General features: G+C 39.0%; 2 protein-coding genes across 6 annotated transcripts; one reads left to right on the top strand and one right to left on the bottom strand.

The window, feature by feature from the left end:
- Positions 1–634: 634 nt before the first annotated feature.
- LOC113709253 (transcription termination factor MTEF1, chloroplastic-like) lies at positions 635–1,734 on the top strand. The gene has a single exon (XM_027231976.2). It carries the CDS (start codon positions 679–681, stop codon positions 1,585–1,587), a length of 909 nt encoding a protein of 302 aa, XP_027087777.1. The 5' UTR covers positions 635–678; the 3' UTR covers positions 1,588–1,734.
- Positions 1,735–3,030: 1,296 nt separating this feature from the next.
- Positions 3,031–18,134, bottom strand: LOC113710543 (putative hydrolase C777.06c). 5 transcript variants are annotated; one of them, XR_011821345.1, is made up of 12 exons: positions 17,796–18,133; positions 17,055–17,190; positions 16,107–16,234; positions 14,148–14,295; positions 13,886–13,991; positions 13,078–13,136; positions 10,805–10,840; positions 10,600–10,709; positions 10,448–10,509; positions 9,399–9,493; positions 4,838–5,005; positions 3,031–3,219 (listed from the first exon to the last, which is right to left on the bottom strand). XR_011821345.1 is itself a non-coding variant. In XM_027233606.2 (10 exons), the coding sequence occupies exons 1-9, from the start codon at positions 17,984–17,986 to the stop codon at positions 10,452–10,454; spliced, it is 972 nt and encodes a 323-aa protein (XP_027089407.1). In that variant the 5' UTR covers positions 17,987–18,134; the 3' UTR covers positions 3,031–3,219; positions 10,448–10,451. The 5 variants fall into 5 exon arrangements, 2 of the variants coding, with proteins under 2 accessions (XP_027089407.1, XP_027089405.1); XR_011821344.1 differs by having other exon boundaries at positions 4,858–5,005; XR_011821346.1 differs by lacking the exon at positions 9,399–9,493 and having other exon boundaries at positions 4,858–5,005; positions 17,796–18,134.
- Between the last annotated feature and the right edge of the window lie 158 nt (positions 18,135–18,292).

Raw genomic sequence — 18,292 nt, 5'->3', positions numbered from 1 at the left:
ACGGGGAAATGGTGTAATTTAAAAAATGGGGAGAGAAAGGGATTTGAACTCGGACTTCCAATTCTTGAGGACTTAACCTCAACTATAGAAAAAAATTTACTTTGAGTTAGGGACACATTTCGGCCCTAAACTTTTAGACGCACCACATTTGTTACATGAATTAATTATTTTGGACCACATTTAGTCCAAAAAGGGTAAAATATTCAATTTGGATGGAGAAAAATTGACGTAGCTGTTGATTTTGACTGAGAAATTGTTCTTACTTGACGGCCACGTGCCAAACACGTGACTTTCTCCATCCAAATTAAGCAATTTACCATTTTTGAACTAAATATGGCAAAAAATAATTAATTTATGTACTAAATATGGTGCATTTAAAAATTTGGGGACGAAATGTGTCCCTAACTCAAAGTTTAAGAACGAAAAGTGAATTTTTTCCCTCAATTACCAAATCAAAAAAAAAAAAAAAAAAAAGGAGGAAAGAGAGCACGAGCATGAGGCAAATAGCTGAAAGGTTATTGTGGGCCTCATCCAATCCGAGGCAATCTTGTCATATCCAATAAATTCACAATGATTTGCCACCTGTAGCTGCCAAATCAGATAAAAGGATCTTAAAAACGAGCCAACACCAATATTGCAGACTCTCTTTTCCATAGCTACTTTCTATTCCTTTCCACGATGCCAACAACGTCTGCAACAGCATTCCATCCCTCAATGTGCATCTCAACACCTTCATCTTTACCCTCCAATTCAGAAGATCATCCGGTCCATGTCTTAACAGCCAAACCCAAAAGTGTCCTCCATAAACACCCTCTCTGGCAACCAACTCATGCAAACATTTCTTTCCAATTCAAGGAAAAGATCCTTTGCCTGGAAATAATGGGTGTTGATTCGGGTAAAGCACTCTCTCAAAACCCTTGTCTTCATACAACTTCTTTAGACTCCATTCATTCCATAATTACCTTTTTGGAATCCAAAGGGATCCACCAAAAGGACTTGGGCAGAATCTTTGGAATGTGTCCCAAGATTTTAACATCTGACATCAAAACTGAACTGAATCCTGTTTTTAACTTTCTTTCATATGACCTAAGAGTACCTGATCAACATTATAGGAAGGTCATCAACAAGTGTCCCAGATTATTGATTTCAAGTGTGAGAGACCAGCTCAAACCAGCTCTGTTTTACCTTCAGAGACTTGGGTTCAGGGACTTGCATGCCCTGGCTTATCAGGACCCGGTGTTGTTAGTCTCTAGTGTGGAGAAAACCCTGATTCCTAAGCTGGATTTCTTGGTCAGTATAGGATTTTCAAGGGCTGATGCTGTGGGAATGGTGTTAAGATGTCCAGGTTTGTTCACTTTTAGCATTGAGAATAATTTCAAGCCTAAGTTTGAGTACTTTGCTAAAGAGATGGAGGGGAGTTTGGAGGAGTTGAAGGAGTTTCCTCAGTACTTCGCTTTTAGTTTGGAGAAGAGGATAAAGCCTAGGAACATAGCGGCTTTGGAGAAGAGAGTGAAGGTTCCTCTGCCATTGATGCTCAAGACTACAGATGAGGAATTCGAGGAGTTGACAAGGCAAGGTTGTGGATAAGAAATTCAGCGAAGGAGATAGATTGGTTATTTTTCTGTGATTTTTCTTTCAATTTCTATTTTTTAATTATTGTTATTACTTTTCTTTTTCTCTTTTGTATTTCTAAAGCCTGAAAAGTACAGCAAGCAGCGATGACTCGTGTGACCATTCACTGATATTTTTACACTTTAAGGTTACTGAGATTAAAGCGGATGGTAAGGTCTCCAGGGGAAAAACAAATCGAAGCTATAAACTTGGACATGACTGCTATAAGAAATTAATTTTAATTTCACACAAATATTTTAACTCGTACATTAGCACATTTTTTTATTAGTATTTGTTGTGAATTTACAGGAGAAAAAAGTGAAACAATATTCTTACATATTCAAGAATATTTTTATTTTAGAAAATGAATGTATCTAAGTGTTCAGATACTACATTAATCTTTGAAAACTTTTGTGCATACAGTTATTTTAGTTTAATATTATTCATAAAATAAGTAAGGTACACGTGAAGATTAATAGATTTTCTTTGAATGAATAACTTTCTAATTTCCGTTTGACTAATAGTCTCCACCAAAGTTTCTGACCAAGATGTCCTCAACTTGCATTACATTCCCCAAATTCTAAGTTAAACGTTATACAACTTAATACCTTTGATTATGATATTTGCAATTGATTTGTCTATTAGATCGTATTTGCAATTCAATGGCAAGTGTCCCAATGTTTTAGCGGGACCTTTCTTTAACTAGTTGTATTTTGATCAGGTACTTGATAAAACCTGCAAAAATCCAAGCAAAACCAGAGCAAAATAGATTTCCTGCAAATTGGCTCCGTTTGGATTGGTCTATTTTTCAAAGTTTTTTAAATATAATTCTATAGTAATACACAAATAGAAACAACCTAAAAAATATCTTGTCCATACAATATATCAAAAACAATTCACAAATATAAATAAAAAATAAAATTTACAACATTTTTCATCTGTCACTACCACCTACCATCACTCACTCACCACCACCACCCCTACCCACCACTGCCACCACCCCCTCCCTCATCCTCCTTCCCCCCCCCCCCGAACCCTCCCTCCCTACCTCGATCTATTCAAGACCAGATTGCAACCTCCAGTCAACCAAAGGCCACGATCTAGTAACAGAAAGATCACTACCAAAAGGTCGCAACTTTCTGGCCTCGATCTGCGACTTTCTGGCCTCGATCTGGTACCAGATCGAGGGGAGGAGGGGAGGGCCGAGGGGATGGAGGGGAAGGGGAGAAGGGAGAAGGAAGAGGGAAGGGGAGAAGGCAGAAGGAAGAGGGAGGGGGATGAGAAGGAAGGAGGGAGGGAGTGGTGACAGAAGTGGGTGGGGATGTGGCAGTGGCCGTAGTACTAATTTTAAAAAGGATCCTAAAAATATTTTAATTTTAAAAGGTACCTCAAAATATATTCCAAAAACCCCTTCAAAAATATCACAAAAAATATCTATAATAAAAATTTTTCACATACACTGTTACAGTAAAATATTTCAAAAACACCCTCAAAAATAACTAATCCAAACTGAGTAACAGGCCAGCAGAAACTTTGGCATCACACGATCAGCTTCAACTTCAAGCACCATACATCTTGATTCCTTTCAGGCTATTACATCTTTGGCTCCTATTTAAAAAATCTTCACCAAATAAATTCGAGAAACCTAGATTTTGCGTTGATACAAAAACAGCAAATCCATATGAAAGTGTGCTGGTGTTTAAGCTGGTAGCAGCCTGCAGTCCATTATTATTCTATTGGCTACACAGGTCTATATTAGACGCAGTCATAAATGAACAAGAAGCATAGAACTCATATGAACAAACATAATAGCCTATATTCTTTTACAATAACTATGGTTCCCCATTGTTCTCACATATCATTATTGTACATCTTCATCTCTATTGACTGAAACTTGATTCACCAGCGTGGTTATGATCTAGTGCCAGATAAGACATTACAGATGAATTCTTTGGTAGAGCATTATGTCCCCCAGCAAGTTTATCGTAGTTATATTTGTTGCAAGTAAATCTCTAATGACAAAACGAGGATGATGTAACATGTCAAACCAGAGTAACAACACTTGATTATGTTCTCTATTGGAGTGTGTAATATAAATCTGGTCAAAATCAGGTTAACGCCTTTCCTTTTGGCTCCATTTTGAGAATTAGTAAGATTATACGCGGAGGACATCTTTCAGAAAATTTCAACTTCTAATCAGTACAGGGTCAATAGCATGTATATTGTGGCTATACATCACCGGATGTTGCTAGCTGTCATGGAGTGCAGAAGTCTTTCCAGTTCAGCTTAAAGAAAGGTGAAGGCGTGGTCTACGGCAAAAGGATGGCGCGATTGATCAAACCGAAGAAAGGGAAGGCGTGATTCAGGAAACACGTTTTTCTTGGCTCCAAACAGAATTATGCTTCTGTTATGAACAAGTGGGACGGATCATTCTAGAATCCACCTGGCCTCAGCTCATTGGTTAGTTTAGAAGTTAGTTAGCCGGGAAAACCATAAAAGCAGAAGAAATCTTAGTGATAGGTAGCATTTTGTCATTTGTCCAATTACTTGTAAAGAAAGATTGGCTCTGCCAATCTCCCTCCCTCCCTCTCACGTTTTATTCCTTCACTCTTTTTCCCCTTCTATCTCTAAATCCATTGTTTCCAGTCTGTATTCATTCATATTAAGAAATTGAATTACCAAATCATTTTCAATACCAATTCTACTCCATTTCTATTGAGCAATAGTTTACTGCTTTCTGCAACAAATCTGTCACCATTGCCTCCAACTGGTTCTGTACCATTACAGTGGTATCAGAGCTCAGCTACGAGCCATTGGGATGGCTAAGTCACAAGATGAAGCATTGAAGAAGGATCTGTCTGAGCTAGGAAGTGTGGTCAAGGTACTAGAACACAGGCAAGAAGGTACGGAAAGGACCCTCAAAAATCTGGACCAAAAGTATGAGAGCATGATGTCTATGATGGCTCAGATGATGGCCAAGTTGAATGGCAAGGATAAGGATACAGAAAGTAGCAGTTCGATAGTAGGCCCCAGGAAAGGAGAAACACAAGGGGAAGGTCAGGGCAGATCAGATTGGAAGGAGAGCAGATCTTACACCAGGGTGCCTAAGATGGAGCTGCCTAACTTTACAGGAGATAATCCAAGGGAGTGGATCCGCAAAGCTAACAAGTATTTTAAGATCAATGGAGTGGAAGAAAACATGAAGTCTGAGATTGCTGAGCTGTACCTAAGAGACAGGGCTGATACCTGGTTCCATGGAGTATTCAGTGGCAGGGGAGTCATTCCATGGGCTGAATTTGCCACTGCATTATGTGCGAGATTTGGTGAAGGCACGCCAGAGGAGGCCATTGAAGAATTCAACAAACTCAATCAGGAGGGATCTGTTGCTGACTACCTGGAAAAGTTTGAGCTGCTCAAAGCACTGGTAATGCCTTCACTCCCTCATTTGGCTGACTCTTACTATAAAACATGTTTTCTAAGTGGCTTGAAGGAAGAAATAGTTAACATGGTAAAAATGGCCAAGCCCCTAACTCTGGCTGATGCAATAGAAGCAGCTAAGTTACAAGAAAAAAATTTAAAAGCCATGCAGAAAATACATAAAGGCCTACCCAGCACTATTCATACACACAAAGCCCCATTCCACACCCCAAGCCATAACCAGGGGAGCTCTGCTGCTCCCAGAACGTCAGACAAACACCCCATCAAAAACCATAAATATCCAAACAGCAACCAGAACCAATTCAGGAGGATCACCCCTAGTGAGTACAACCTCAGAAGAGAGAAGGGACTATGCTATAAGTGTGCTGAACCCTACACACTTGGCCATGTGTGTAAGCAATCCCACATTCACTTTTTGCTAGTCACTGATGAAAAGGGGGACTCTGCATCCACTGAGGAGGAAAAGGAGACTGACCCTGAAGTATTCTGTGACTGCATTGAGGGTCGACTGGAGGATGAACACATAGAGGTTTCTGTGCATGCATTGGCTGGGGGTGGGGAGCATAGAACAATTAAACTGAGGGGGACCATAAAAGGGAGAACTGTCACTGCATTGATTGACAGTGGAAGTACTCACTGTTTTTTGGATGAACAACTGGCCAAAAGCCTAGGCCTAATCAGCAGTGGACCCTCCCTAATGGTCAGGGTAGCTAATGGAGAGAAGATTCAGTCCAGGGGCCTAGTTAAGCCAGTGGTCTGGAAAATGCAGGGATATGAGTTTCAACACCAGTTCAATACCTTGAAGTTGGGGGGTTGTGATATGGTATTAGGGGTAGACTGGCTGGCCAGGTTCAGTCCCATGGAATTTGACTTCCAAGGGCTGAGGGTGAGGTTCAAAAAAGGGAAACAACAAGTGGAGTTGAAGGGGGAGGGTCACCAGGTGCAATTAAAGCTGATAAAAGGTAGTAGACTGCACAAGTGGGCTAGGAAACAAACCTATGGGATCCTGGCTCAGTTAAAAGCAGTAACTGAGGAGGTACCAGAAACTGAAGCCATACCCCCAGAAATGGGGAGGGTACTGCAGGAGTTTGAGGATGTGTTCAGGGAACCTCAGGGACTACCCCCTGAAAGGAGTCATGACCATTCTATCACCTTGAAAGAGGGATCCAAGCCCTTCCAGATAAGACCTTACAGATGCCCCTACGTCCAGAAGTCTGAAATTGAGAAACTAGTGCAGGAGATGCTGGGAAATGGCATCATCCAGCTTAGTAACAGCCCCTTTGCATCCCCTGTACTACTAGTTAAAAAGAAGGATGGCACCTGGAGGTTTTGTGTAGACTATAGACAATTGAATGAGCTTACAGTGAAGAGCAAATACCCAATACCCCTTATTGATGAGCTCCTGGATGAGTTGAATGGATCCAGGTACTTCACCAAGATTGACCTGAGAGCAGGGTACTTCCAAATCAGGGTCAAGACTGAAGACATACCCAAGACTGCATTCAGAACCCATCAGGGACTCTATGAGTTCAAGGTGATGCCATTTGGGCTAACCAATGCCCCTGCTACTTTCCAAGGCTTAATGAATCATGTGTTCCAAAAACAGCTGAGGAAATCAGTACTGGTATTTTTTGATGACATCTTAATATATAGCTCAAGTTTACAGGAGCATCTGAAGCATGTGGCAGAGGTTCTGGATATCCTCAGGAGGCACCAGCTGTACGCCAAAAGGAGCAAATGTGCTTTTGCTCAGGCACAGGTGGAGTACTTGGGGCACATCATCACAGAGGAGGGGGTGAAGGCTGACCCTGGGAAGATAGAGGGAATGGTGAAATGGCCTAGACCAGAGAATGTTAAACAACTGAGGGGATTCCTAGGCCTAACTGGATATTATAGGAGGTTTGTCAAGGGGTATGGCAGCATAGCCAAGCCTTTGACTGCACTGCTCAAGAAGGACAGCTTCCAGTGGGGAGGAGAAGCTGAGGAAGCTTTTCAGAAGCTCAAAGGGGCCATGAGTGACACTCCTGTTCTGGCCTTACCTGATTTCAACCAACCTTTTGTGGTAGAGACTGATGCCTGCTACAAGGGCATAGGGGCAGTCCTCATGCAGAACAAGAGACCAATAGCTTACATCAGTCAGGGGTTGGGACCAAAGAATATGGGGTTATCCATCTACGAGAAGGAGCTACTGGCTCTTGTCACAGCAGTCACCAAGTGGAGACACTATTTGGAGGGTCAACACTTCATCATCAACACAGATCATCAGAGTTTGAAGTACCTATTAGAGCAAAGAATTACCACCCCCCTGCAGCAAAAATGGCTAACTAAACTCATGGGGCTGAGCTATGAGATCCACTACAGGAAGGGTAAAGAGAATGTAGTGGCAGATGCTTTGTCTAGGAGAGGTGATCAAGGAATGGACTGTACTGCAATATCAACTGTAGTGCCAGAATGGATCAAAGAAGTGATTAGCAGCTACCAAGGGGATGATTGGGCACAAGATAGCATCAGGGAGGTGTTGCTGAAACCAGATCAAGTCCCTAACCTCAGCTACCATAATGATGTTCTGAAGTTCAAAGGAAGAATAGCTGTGGGATCTGGGGGAGAGATAAGAAAGAAACTGATCAGCACTCTACATGGCTCACAGTTAGGGGGACATTCTGGCATACAAGCTAGCTTTCTGAGGGCTAAACAGCTGTTCTACTGGCCAGGTATGCACAGGGACATTAAGACAGCTATTTTGGAATGTGATGTCTGCAAGAAATGTAAGGATGAGCATGTGTCATATCCAGGGTTACTGCAGCCACTGCCAGTCCCACAGTCTCCCTGGAGCCATGTCACCATGGATTTCATTGAAGGGTTACCTAACTCAGAGGGAAAAGACACCATCATGGTAGTAGTAGATAGGTACACCAAGTATGCTCACTTCCTGAGTATATCGCACCCCTTTGATGCCCCAAAAATTGCTAGAATATTCTTGGATGGGATAGTCAGGTTACATGGAATACCCCAAAGCATGCTATCAGACAGGGATAGAATCTTCACCAGTCTGTTTTGGAGTGAGATATTTACACTACTGGGAGCTACACTGGACCTCAGCACAGCTTATCACCCACAATCTGATGGCCAGACAGAAAGAGTGAATCAGGTACTGGAAATGTACCTCAGATGTTTCTCCCATCTAGAACCAAAGAAGTGGAACCACTGGTTGGCCATGGCAGAATGGTGGTATAATACCAGTCACCACACAGCTATTCAAATGACACCCTTTGAAGCTCTGTATGGGCAGGCGCCTCCACAGATGGCCCTGGGACCCTACACTCAGGCCAAGGTGGCTGTAGTTGGAGACTATCTAAGGGAAAGGCATAAGGTCGACATTGCACTAAAACAGAATCTAGCACAGGCTCAGGAAAGGATGAAAAGGTATGCAGATGAAAGGAGGAGTGAAAGGAGATTTGAAATTGGAGACTGGGTATACTTAAGACTACAACCTTACAGGCAAAATTCTGTAGCTATGAGGAGCAACACCAAGCTATCAGCACGTTACTATGGGCCCTTTGAAGTAATAAAAAAGATTGGAGAGGTTGCTTACATGCTGAAGCTGCCAACAGGGTCCAAAATACATCCTGTTTTTCATGTCTCACTACTGAAGAAAAAAGTTGGAGAACAGACTACACCTATTTTACAGCTACCGGAAGTCGATGGAAAAGGGCACTTGAGGGTAGAGCCCGTAGCAGTGCTGGATAGGAGAATAGTCAAGAAAGGGAATGCTGCTGCAGTACAATGGCTGATTCACTGGTGGGGAACAGATCCAGCAGAGGCAACATGGGAATTCGCAGAGGATATTGAGAAGCAGTTTCCCCAGTTTCAATCTTGAGGACAAGATATTTGTGAAGGAGGGGGTACTGTCATGGAGTGCAGAAGTCTTTCCAGTTCAGCTTAAAGAAAGGTGAAGGCGTGGTCTACGGCAAAAGGATGGCGCGATTGATCAAACCGAAGAAAGGGAAGGCGTGATTCAGGAAACACGTTTTTCTTGGCTCCAAACAGAATTATGCTTCTGTTATGAACAAGTGGGACGGATCATTCTAGAATCCACCTGGCCTCAGCTCATTGGTTAGTTTAGAAGTTAGTTAGCCGGGAAAACCATAAAAGCAGAAGAAATCTTAGTGATAGGTAGCATTTTGTCATTTGTCCAATTACTTGTAAAGAAAGATTGGCTCTGCCAATCTCCCTCCCTCCCTCTCACGTTTTATTCCTTCACTCTTTTTCCCCTTCTATCTCTGAATCCATTGTTTCCAGTCTGTATTCATTCATATTAAGAAATTGAATTACCAAATCATTTTCAATACCAATTCTACTCCATTTCTATTGAGCAATAGTTTACTGCTTTCTGCAACAAATCTGTCACCATTGCCTCCAACTGGTTCTGTACCATTACACTAGCCTGTACAAAAAATTTGAAAGCATTCATAAGCCTATCTATTTTCTTTAAGACAAAATCAGCAAGTATTGCTTTAATATTTTATACAAAAAATAATCTTGTAGCAAAAATACGTTCTCTAACACAATCAAGAATAATCTTGCATGTTAAAAATGTAGGTCAATAGTTATCTGTTGCGTCTTTATGCTCATAAACGAACCAGAAAATTTATCTTGAGGTGGAGAACTCTAATATACGTAAACTTAAATTTATAATGCAAAAAAGTTTTTAAGTTTTTGCAGGGGCAAAATTTTAAATTAATAAAGAGTTTTCGAAAACTTTTAATATTGTAAATGAGAAAAACTGAATTTTCGAAACCTTTGGGGAGGGGTGGGGGGTCCCTCCCCACCACCCCCTAGTTCCTTCCCTAATTATGCTATTCATGCTCTATAATCCATCCGATATGGCATTTGGCGTCATAGAAATAATAAACTATCATCTCTATGCTTCCCATTCACCTCTTCTTCACCATAATATAGCACTCCTCCGAAAATATAGATGCCTATACCTTTGCCGGACAACAATGGCAAGAATTTCCCTCTAAAAGTGTCGAAACAAAACCCCAGCCAAGTTTCAGGTTATCCTTCTGGACAAGCTAATCATTATGTGCTAGCCCCAATCTATTTTGAACTATTAGGTGTCAAGGATAGATTACCTATTAACCTTTACTATCACTTTGAAAACCATTTATATACAAAATATCACGCTAAGTTGTCCGTACGTCCAGCATTTGGGTGAAGCAGTAGATTGAAACATCTTACTAAAGACAATAGCAAATGAAAAAGCTTTTTGAAGAAATCATTTCTTCTTATTCATTAACTGCACAAGTATTTTGCTTATTCTTTGAAAATTCTCTGTTTGGTGCTACTTTCCCTAAGTCATGAAATCCAAATTATTTATGTGATTCAAGGGCCTCACCTCATTACAGGTCAACTCGGACTTTTAATCCATCATGTGCAAGCTGGACGTGTATACCTTCCCTGAGAGAGAGAGAGATCATAAATAGTCGCAAAGTCTTCTTCGATTCCTCAAAAGTTGGGAGCTCTATGAGAAACACCAAGAGATTATACCTTTTAGACCATTCACTAAGAAATTCATTGTCTTTGTAGTGATCAAACTCATGGGTCATTCCAATTAACAAAGCTCTCTTGGGACATAGTCTTTTCACCACATCGAGAGTCTGTTAACAACGTTATTTGCAATTGAAGAAGAGAATGACAATAAAGACACTTCTAGAAGTATAACAATAAAAACTTCGTTAAACAATAAACAAACCTGAGGTAAGCAAAAGTGAACATTATGGGAGCCCTTCTGCAAAAGTAGAAAGAGAGCCTCCTTAGAGAGTGGAAGACCAAAAGAACAATCTTCAACATAAAACACACACAACGCACAGATACAAGTATGTCCCATCCAGGTGAACTAATATCTTAATTCATGCAATGAGAAAATGGAAGTACAGTGTATGCAAAATACAATAGCAAACAGTGAAAGCATAAATTTGATGCAGCAAACACTAACGTGGCGCAAGCTGAAAAGATATACATTATTCACCAAAACAAGAAAGAAAGGGAACTTTTGTCTATATGTCTCAGTATCAAAGAGTCCACATGTCCATCCAGTAGCTCCTCTACCCTCCTACAGTGCAGAAAAGATCTCCTTCCATGCCTTCATAATGAAATCTAAGGAACTGAAGCAGGATCACATGATCAGAACAACCCCCAAGTTATTTTCTTATTATTCATGTAAAGTTGTCTCGTTCCTTTCAAAATAAATTTCTTATTTATCTCCAGTGGATCATATCTGAGGGACAGTCCCACCTTATTACCATTCACTCCAAGCATAATAGACTTTAAATGCCAGAGCAGCAGAGAGAGACCACAATTTCTCTGTAGTCTATATGCAATGTCTGCCTTGGCCTTTTCATTCTGGAGTTCAACTGTTAGAACCCATTAGAGAAAACATAACACAATTTGCAAGTCATTGGACCAAGCATCTGAGTAATAAGTATGCGAAAACAACAGTGTGCTTGGGAAATATACAAGGATCTATGAAGGAATGTCCCAACCCTAGATGAAGAGGAGCAAGTTTCCTGTCATTTTTTACCAGCTCAGTGACACAATATCTAGCAAGAAATTTGGGAACATGAACTGAAGATAGATCAAAAATTGGGATGTGATGTAAAAATTTGGGTTGCAAAAATGTGCAGAGGCATGTGATGTAAGACAATACAGGTGAGAACTTGCCTGCTAGAGCTAGCAGAAGAAGACAGGACAGGATCCTGGAACTAATACAGGACTATGAACAGTACTCGCGAACAGTAACATGGTGGGAAAGAGGGGAAGAAGAAGGGGATTTAAGGGTGAAGAAGAACAAAATTTATTCAATTTTTATTCATTAATCTCACTGCCTAAAATAACATATAAACATAAATATTATAAACAGTTAAGTTTCATAAAACTCCTATTCCTAAAAAGAAGTTGGCCGAGATCTCATGTAACAACTAAAAGACCAAAATACCCTTAAGGCCCTAAATTCTAGAAACTACTAAAATGCAGAAAATTGAGTAGTCAATACACTAGAACCAGGAATCACCCTGGGCAGATCACTCAAGACCACAACTTCTTGCTTGCAAAGGATCCCTTAGCTTTATTCTTAAGCTTCCGAAGATGACAATACTTATCCACCCAGCTTATGGCTGCATCACACCATGTAAAAGAAAGAATAGGTGCAACTACAAGAACTCTCCAACATAATGGTAATCTGGCAAATTTACATGCAGCAGAATAAGGCTGACTATTACAGACCATCACCACAACAACCTGCACCAGTTACAATTGAAGCACATGGGAGGTAGCCATTACCGTAATCGCCACCCCCAAGCACCTCCACCGCCATAAACACCACACACAACTTCTAAACAAACCATACTTAATTAAACAATGCAGCATACAGATAAGGCCCCTCTCTTGTACTTCCTTTCTATCTCAAGTTCTCCCCAACTCATCCAGTTTAGGTTTCCTCATGTTGATAAAAGTAATCTTGACAGACAAAGAGATGAGAACATGGCTAAAAAGCTTTGTGTTGACAACTTTTAGCTAGGAAACCTTGAACATGAAAAAACTATGACCAAAAGATTTAAAAGAAGTAGGGTCCAATAAGCTTTAGTTAAATCACAATACTCCCACAAATTACAAAAAAAAAAAATTCAACTTTCTAAGCTCTCTATGAAATTATTCTGCATGGCAATACTGAGAATTGGGCTTGTAAAATTTTGGTGGAAAAGAAGATTTATGAACTTAGACTCCACAATAGTCTTCAAAAAATGTAATCAAATAAAAAAGGAAAAAGAATCTAAGAACTGCAAATAAAAGCTAGAATACAGACAGTGGTGACATTATCCAGCTAAAGTGGAGGATTATAAACATAAATTAGGTATAGACATGTTCCCCAACTAATAGGTCTTTGAATAGATGTAAAAACTAAAAAGCAGAAAATTTCTATAAAAGATGATTTACAAAACCCAAAGTAAGACTTTGCATGAGACTGACCTTATAAAGTGCATCCACAATGAGGAGGTCCAGCTGTCCACCACTATCCTTGGAGATGTCTAAAAAAAATAAAGCAAATTTCTCTGTCTTAGTGAAACCGCTGCTGCAGATAAAGGCAAGATGAGATAAAATGACAAGACTGATCAATCTTATTCTTAGTTCATTCCTTTAAATAGGTGATCAATGTGCTTGATATAACCGGGAGGGACTTTTACACAGTCCTCTCTTATGATAATTGGCACAATTCATCCTTCTGTAACCCATTGCAACTGTTTTGGGTCTGCCTCTTCCACTATAGAATGTTAGACCACTGCAAAGGTCTTCTTCATCCTGCTATTCTTTATTCCAAGTTACTAATAACACCTCTTGTTCCAATAAAACTAACATTTCTTAATCAGAAGGAGATAGTTTTCTTGGAAAAAGAGATGCCAGGGGTCTGGAAAAAACCTCAGAGCAGTATCACATCAGGCTGCCTGTCTAAGGATACCATTTACCCTGTAAGACAAAATACAGACTATGCTCCTAACTAAATTCAGAAGTTTCTGTTGCATTCATAGAAGGTCCAAGGTCGACCAGACTAAGTTGTTGGGAGAGGAGTTGAAAACGAAAATTTAAGGACTTCAGTTCAAACTTGGTTCCCAACAACAATCTTAATGGCATGAGAGCAGTTGACACGATGCTTTCTGTGCTCATCTAAAAGCATACACCACCGTTTCAGATCATTCTTCAGTAAATGTGAATTATGAAACTTCGAGAGCAGAGATGGTAAAGCATAAAAATAAGTCCATGCAGTATGGCCAATACTCACAATGCTCTGTGGTTGGCAAAATGCGTGAAACATCAGATAGATAAGCTACTCTATTTTTTCCACCAAAAAGGAAACCTAAACATACATAGTCTTCGCCATGCATCACCTAATTGGAAACCAGAAAGAAAAACATGAGAGGGTATGCATGTAGTAGCATATGAATATAAAGTAGAAAAATGAGAGAAAACTAACTGGCAAAGGTATAATTTTTATGTATGTAGTAGCATATGAATATAAAGTAGAAAAATGAGAGAAAACTAACCGGCAAAGGTATAATTTTTAGTCCTGATGCAACAAATGGCTTCTCACAGTCCTCCTCAATAATCTTCCAGTCAAACTGTGCTACACGTCTAATCTCCTGGCCAGGCTTAAGTTTCTTATTAACCAAATATGGGAATTTTTGGGCAATGCTGTTCCAAGGAATAAGATCCAAGCATCAGCAATTATGCAGTCAATGAAAGTAGTATCAAATTTGGGTCACAAATGTAAGACAAGTGATGTGTCAGAGCTTAAATTAGAGTTATCTGTTCCACCAGATGTCGTTTTTCAGTAAAAAATTACTAATTCATGAGAACCAAGTCAATAGTGACTATTCTTAAATCTATGCCAACTTCTTACCCATTTGCTGCATCATCACTGTTTAAAATACACTTGACATTCTAGTTTATACATAAATCCCGTCACTTCATTTCACAACAATGTAAAATGTTGCAACACTTTTAATCTATTGTATAAGAACTTCCAATATTTGATTAATGTCTCACTAGTCCAACTGCAAAATTAAAACTTAGATGACTGAAGATTAAGATGTTGCAGACAAACTCTCAGTAATAAACTACTAATTAAAAAGCAATGCATGAGATTAAGATTTAATTTTTACAGTCAAAAGGCCAGAAATTTTACTTGCATAATATTCAGCAAAAATGAACACTCATCTGTTTAGTGCAAGTGTTCATGCTTGCTGAATTTTATGAAGAAAATATGCAAACAAAATAGGGGATGAGTGTCATACACTTGTAGTTTCTAGTTCTCTTCATATTACTTTCATGTCAAGATTTGGTTTATTTCATTGCAATAGTTTTTTGCATTCTATCAATGGTTGAACTAAAACAGGATTGGTTTTATGGTTTAGGGATGTGTCCCAATTTAAAATTTAGAGACCAAAGTCAAAAAGAGTATGTAGTTCAAAGGTGCAAAATGGAATTTATGCTGAAGGAGTTGACTTAAAATCTAAAATATGATGGTAGAGGGTGTAACTCAAAGTTCAAAGGCCAAAATGATCATCAAGTTTGCTTCCCGACCAAATAGGAAAACTTTATTCTATATCTTCCAGGCCTCAATAAAACAAAGCAGAAGTTTATGATCCACTATATTTGCAAAGGGCTGGTGCAGGACACAAAATTAAGGATGCCAATATATGTGAAGAAATTTGAGGTTGACAAGCTTGGAAATAAGTTAGGGCTCAGGTTGTGGTTTCTTTGCTGCTTTGTGTAGGTTGTGTTTAAGTGTGTAATTTTGTATGCTTGTTTGTAGCAGTCTTGGTGGTAAAAGCTGGCTGCCTAATGATATCATAGTATAAGCCCTATGTGGCAGAAGTTTAGGTTGAGGCACGAGTGGTAGTTCAAAGGATAGGTCTCCATGGAAGTGCAAGAGACACCGATTGGATCATCTAAACTTCTGCCTCTTCCTCTTGCAGAACAACCTAAACTCATTAAAACTATCATGACAAAGAATCCCTTCCCAACTTCTAACATGATAATCAAGAATCATCTGTTTAGAAAGCTAATTCAAAGTAACTTAAGTCGAGAATCATTTTATCACCTTAAAAAGCCAGTAAAACACTTTACTGATTTACTCAGTAGTAAAGTGAATCACTCCTATGTTTCTTGACTATTGTATCCTCCTAAATACGATTTTATTTGTTTTCAAATGAAACTCCTTTCCAACAATTCTTCTTCATACAGACTGTGATGACATAATGCAACATTCTACGTAGGATACCGACAATTGATGGAAAGGAGAGGTTAACCAAAACCTAAAACCCAATCATATTAATCGAGGTAGTTGTAAAAGAACCTTTCACTTCTATTGCATTTCTTTACCATTATATTTGTTGTTATTTTAATTTTTTTCTTTCTCAATAGTAGCATGTAAGTGAAGAGAAACAAGGTTGAGTCCGTTAAAAGATCTAAATATCAACACAAAAGTGATTATACAGAACCTGTGCATTGAATGTTGAGATAGGTAGATGGGAGTAGGATCAATGTCATTTTTCGCGCTGTATGGCTGCACAGCACGAACATCATCCAATCCAAGAACCGCATCAGCATGTTCATGAGACAAAATAATCTGGAGATGATAACAGCATCAGATTACAACCATAATAAGGATCTGATGTATGTTCTCACTGACAACAACCTCAAATTTTATTGTTTGTTTTCATCCACAGATGCCCTTATGTTGAATTCAAGCTACTAATACTAACTATTTAATTCTAACCAACACTAGAGATATCTGAAAAAAAAAATAATGGAAAGAAATCCTCAAGCAACCCTTTGCTAAGATCTATGCCTATTAGATTTTAGTTAAAGGAAAATAAATGAAAAGAATATAAGCTTATTGTAACCCAGAAAATTTAGCAACCCATCTAGCAATGTTAATTCCAATAAAATAAAATGTTTAAGTAAAACAAAGAATAATGATGCCACTGTTATTCTACTGTTATTACCATTTGTACATGCATCAAGAATAGCACTATCGTGGGGTCAATAAAAAACAGAGAAAGCTACAGAAGACTCAGATTTTCCTCTGAAATTTTGGCTCTTTATGTGTTCAAGAAGATACAAGACAAACTGGGGAAAATGACAAAAATTATATCTCTTTTAAACAGAATTGATAGATTATGTGACAAGAATCTGAATGATTTTGAGAGACCAATGGGGAATCTCATTTCCCATGAACACACACAAGATCATCAATGGTTCTTTTCCCTTACAAAACTCACACAGAGTATATTTCAAACTAAGTCCGTTCTTTGACCTATTCAAACCTTTCTACTTAACCAGAAAATATATTTTTTTTTTTACTAACATGATAATTGTAAAGCTAACCAAAGGTTTGAAACAAGAAAAAGACTATAGTATCGTATAAATGCAGAAAGAGAACTCACAGAATCCATCCGTGGGACTTTGTGTAAAGTAAACCACCGTAATACTTGTTCCCTAAATGTCTTCCCAACATCAATCAATATATATTTGTGCTCACCATCCTTTTGACAGTAATCAATAAGAAGAGACGTATTGCACCTAAAAATACACAAGCCATACCTTTAGCATCAGCCATAACTAAAATTCCCACAGCTAAATAGAAATAACAGCCATACAACAAAGAGGAAATCATGCAGATAGCCATATACGCATATCCGTTTAGACATAGCAATGCTGCTGTTTCAAAAGAAAAACCACCAGTTAATCAATTATTATTTACTTGCTTTTCCTTTCTAAAAGACTAAAATAATATCTTTGCGCCTCATGTTCTTTTCCAAATACCAAGCAGTAAATATCTGAGTTTTTCAAATCCACTTCCATATCATATAATTGACCTTCCAAACCGACATTTTTTGCTTTCTCCGATTGACAATTAGAAGCTTAGCTTCGTTTATCCACCAAACACTTAAACTGATCCGCCAAAAATAAAAAATCAACAGAAAAGGGACAAATATTCCATCCAAACCAAATCAAACTCCCAACGAACAACATTTTCCAACTCTCAAAGACTGCACAATTAATTAGCTAAATAAAAAATTGCTCATAACAGTTAACCATCAACTGCCCAATAACACTAACAACAGCAAACATTTCCCCAGAAAGTAATCCCTCAAATCAGTAAAAAAAATTAACCAACAACAAACCTGTAATTCGGGTTTATTTCAGGTCGTATAGACAATGCTTGAGAACAAACAGGGCAAGGGGGATCAGAGGGTTGAATCAAGCAAAAAGCGTTTGGCACTGCACTCGAACAACCGGTGCCGAGGAATATCAACGCCGACTCCGGTGGCTCCTCCGCATTGCCATTCTCCGCCACCGCAATAAAAGTTGCCATTTATGTTTTGTTAAGAAGAGAGAAGCGGAAGAAATGAGGTAAGAGGAGAGTAGCGTGCGGAGGACGGAGCAGAGAGAGTTTACAAGGAATAATTCAGTGGAATTGGAATGTATATAAAGGTGCAGCTCTTTTCAAAAAAAAAAAAAAAATTAAGGTGTAGCTAGACAATGACAGCGGCTGAGTGGGAAAAATTTTGTGTGCCAAATGTATAAATGTGACTTATTATTGGGAAATTGTTGTATGAGAAACACGTTTTCAAAATATTTTTAAAATTTTTTAATATTGTGGTTAGATGTCTGTAGAGGT

This window comes from Coffea arabica, chromosome 9e (assembly GCF_036785885.1).
Source record: "Coffea arabica cultivar ET-39 chromosome 9e, Coffea Arabica ET-39 HiFi, whole genome shotgun sequence".
In the NCBI taxonomy this organism is placed as follows: Eukaryota; Viridiplantae; Streptophyta; class Magnoliopsida; order Gentianales; family Rubiaceae; genus Coffea; species Coffea arabica.
The sequence above is the reverse complement of the archived record's forward strand: the minus strand, read 5'-3'. Positions and strand labels throughout refer to the sequence as shown.

Excerpts from the sequence above, each read along its gene's own strand:
- LOC113709253 (XM_027231976.2), top strand. The coding sequence starts at position 679 with ATGCCAACAACGTCTGCAACAGCATTCCATCCCTCAATGTGCATCTCA.
- LOC113710543 (XM_027233606.2), bottom strand. The coding sequence starts at position 17,986 with ATGGCAACTTTTATTGCGGTGGCGGAGAATGGCAATGCGGAGGAGCCA. Across the intron at positions 14,296-16,106 it reads TCTCAACATTCAATGCACAG|CATTGCCCAAAAATTCCCAT; the intron begins GTTCTGTATAAT and ends TCCTTGGAACAG. Across the intron at positions 13,137-13,885 it reads TTTGCCAACCACAGAGCATT|ACATCTCCAAGGATAGTGGT; the intron begins GTGAGTATTGGC and ends TATTTTTTTTAG.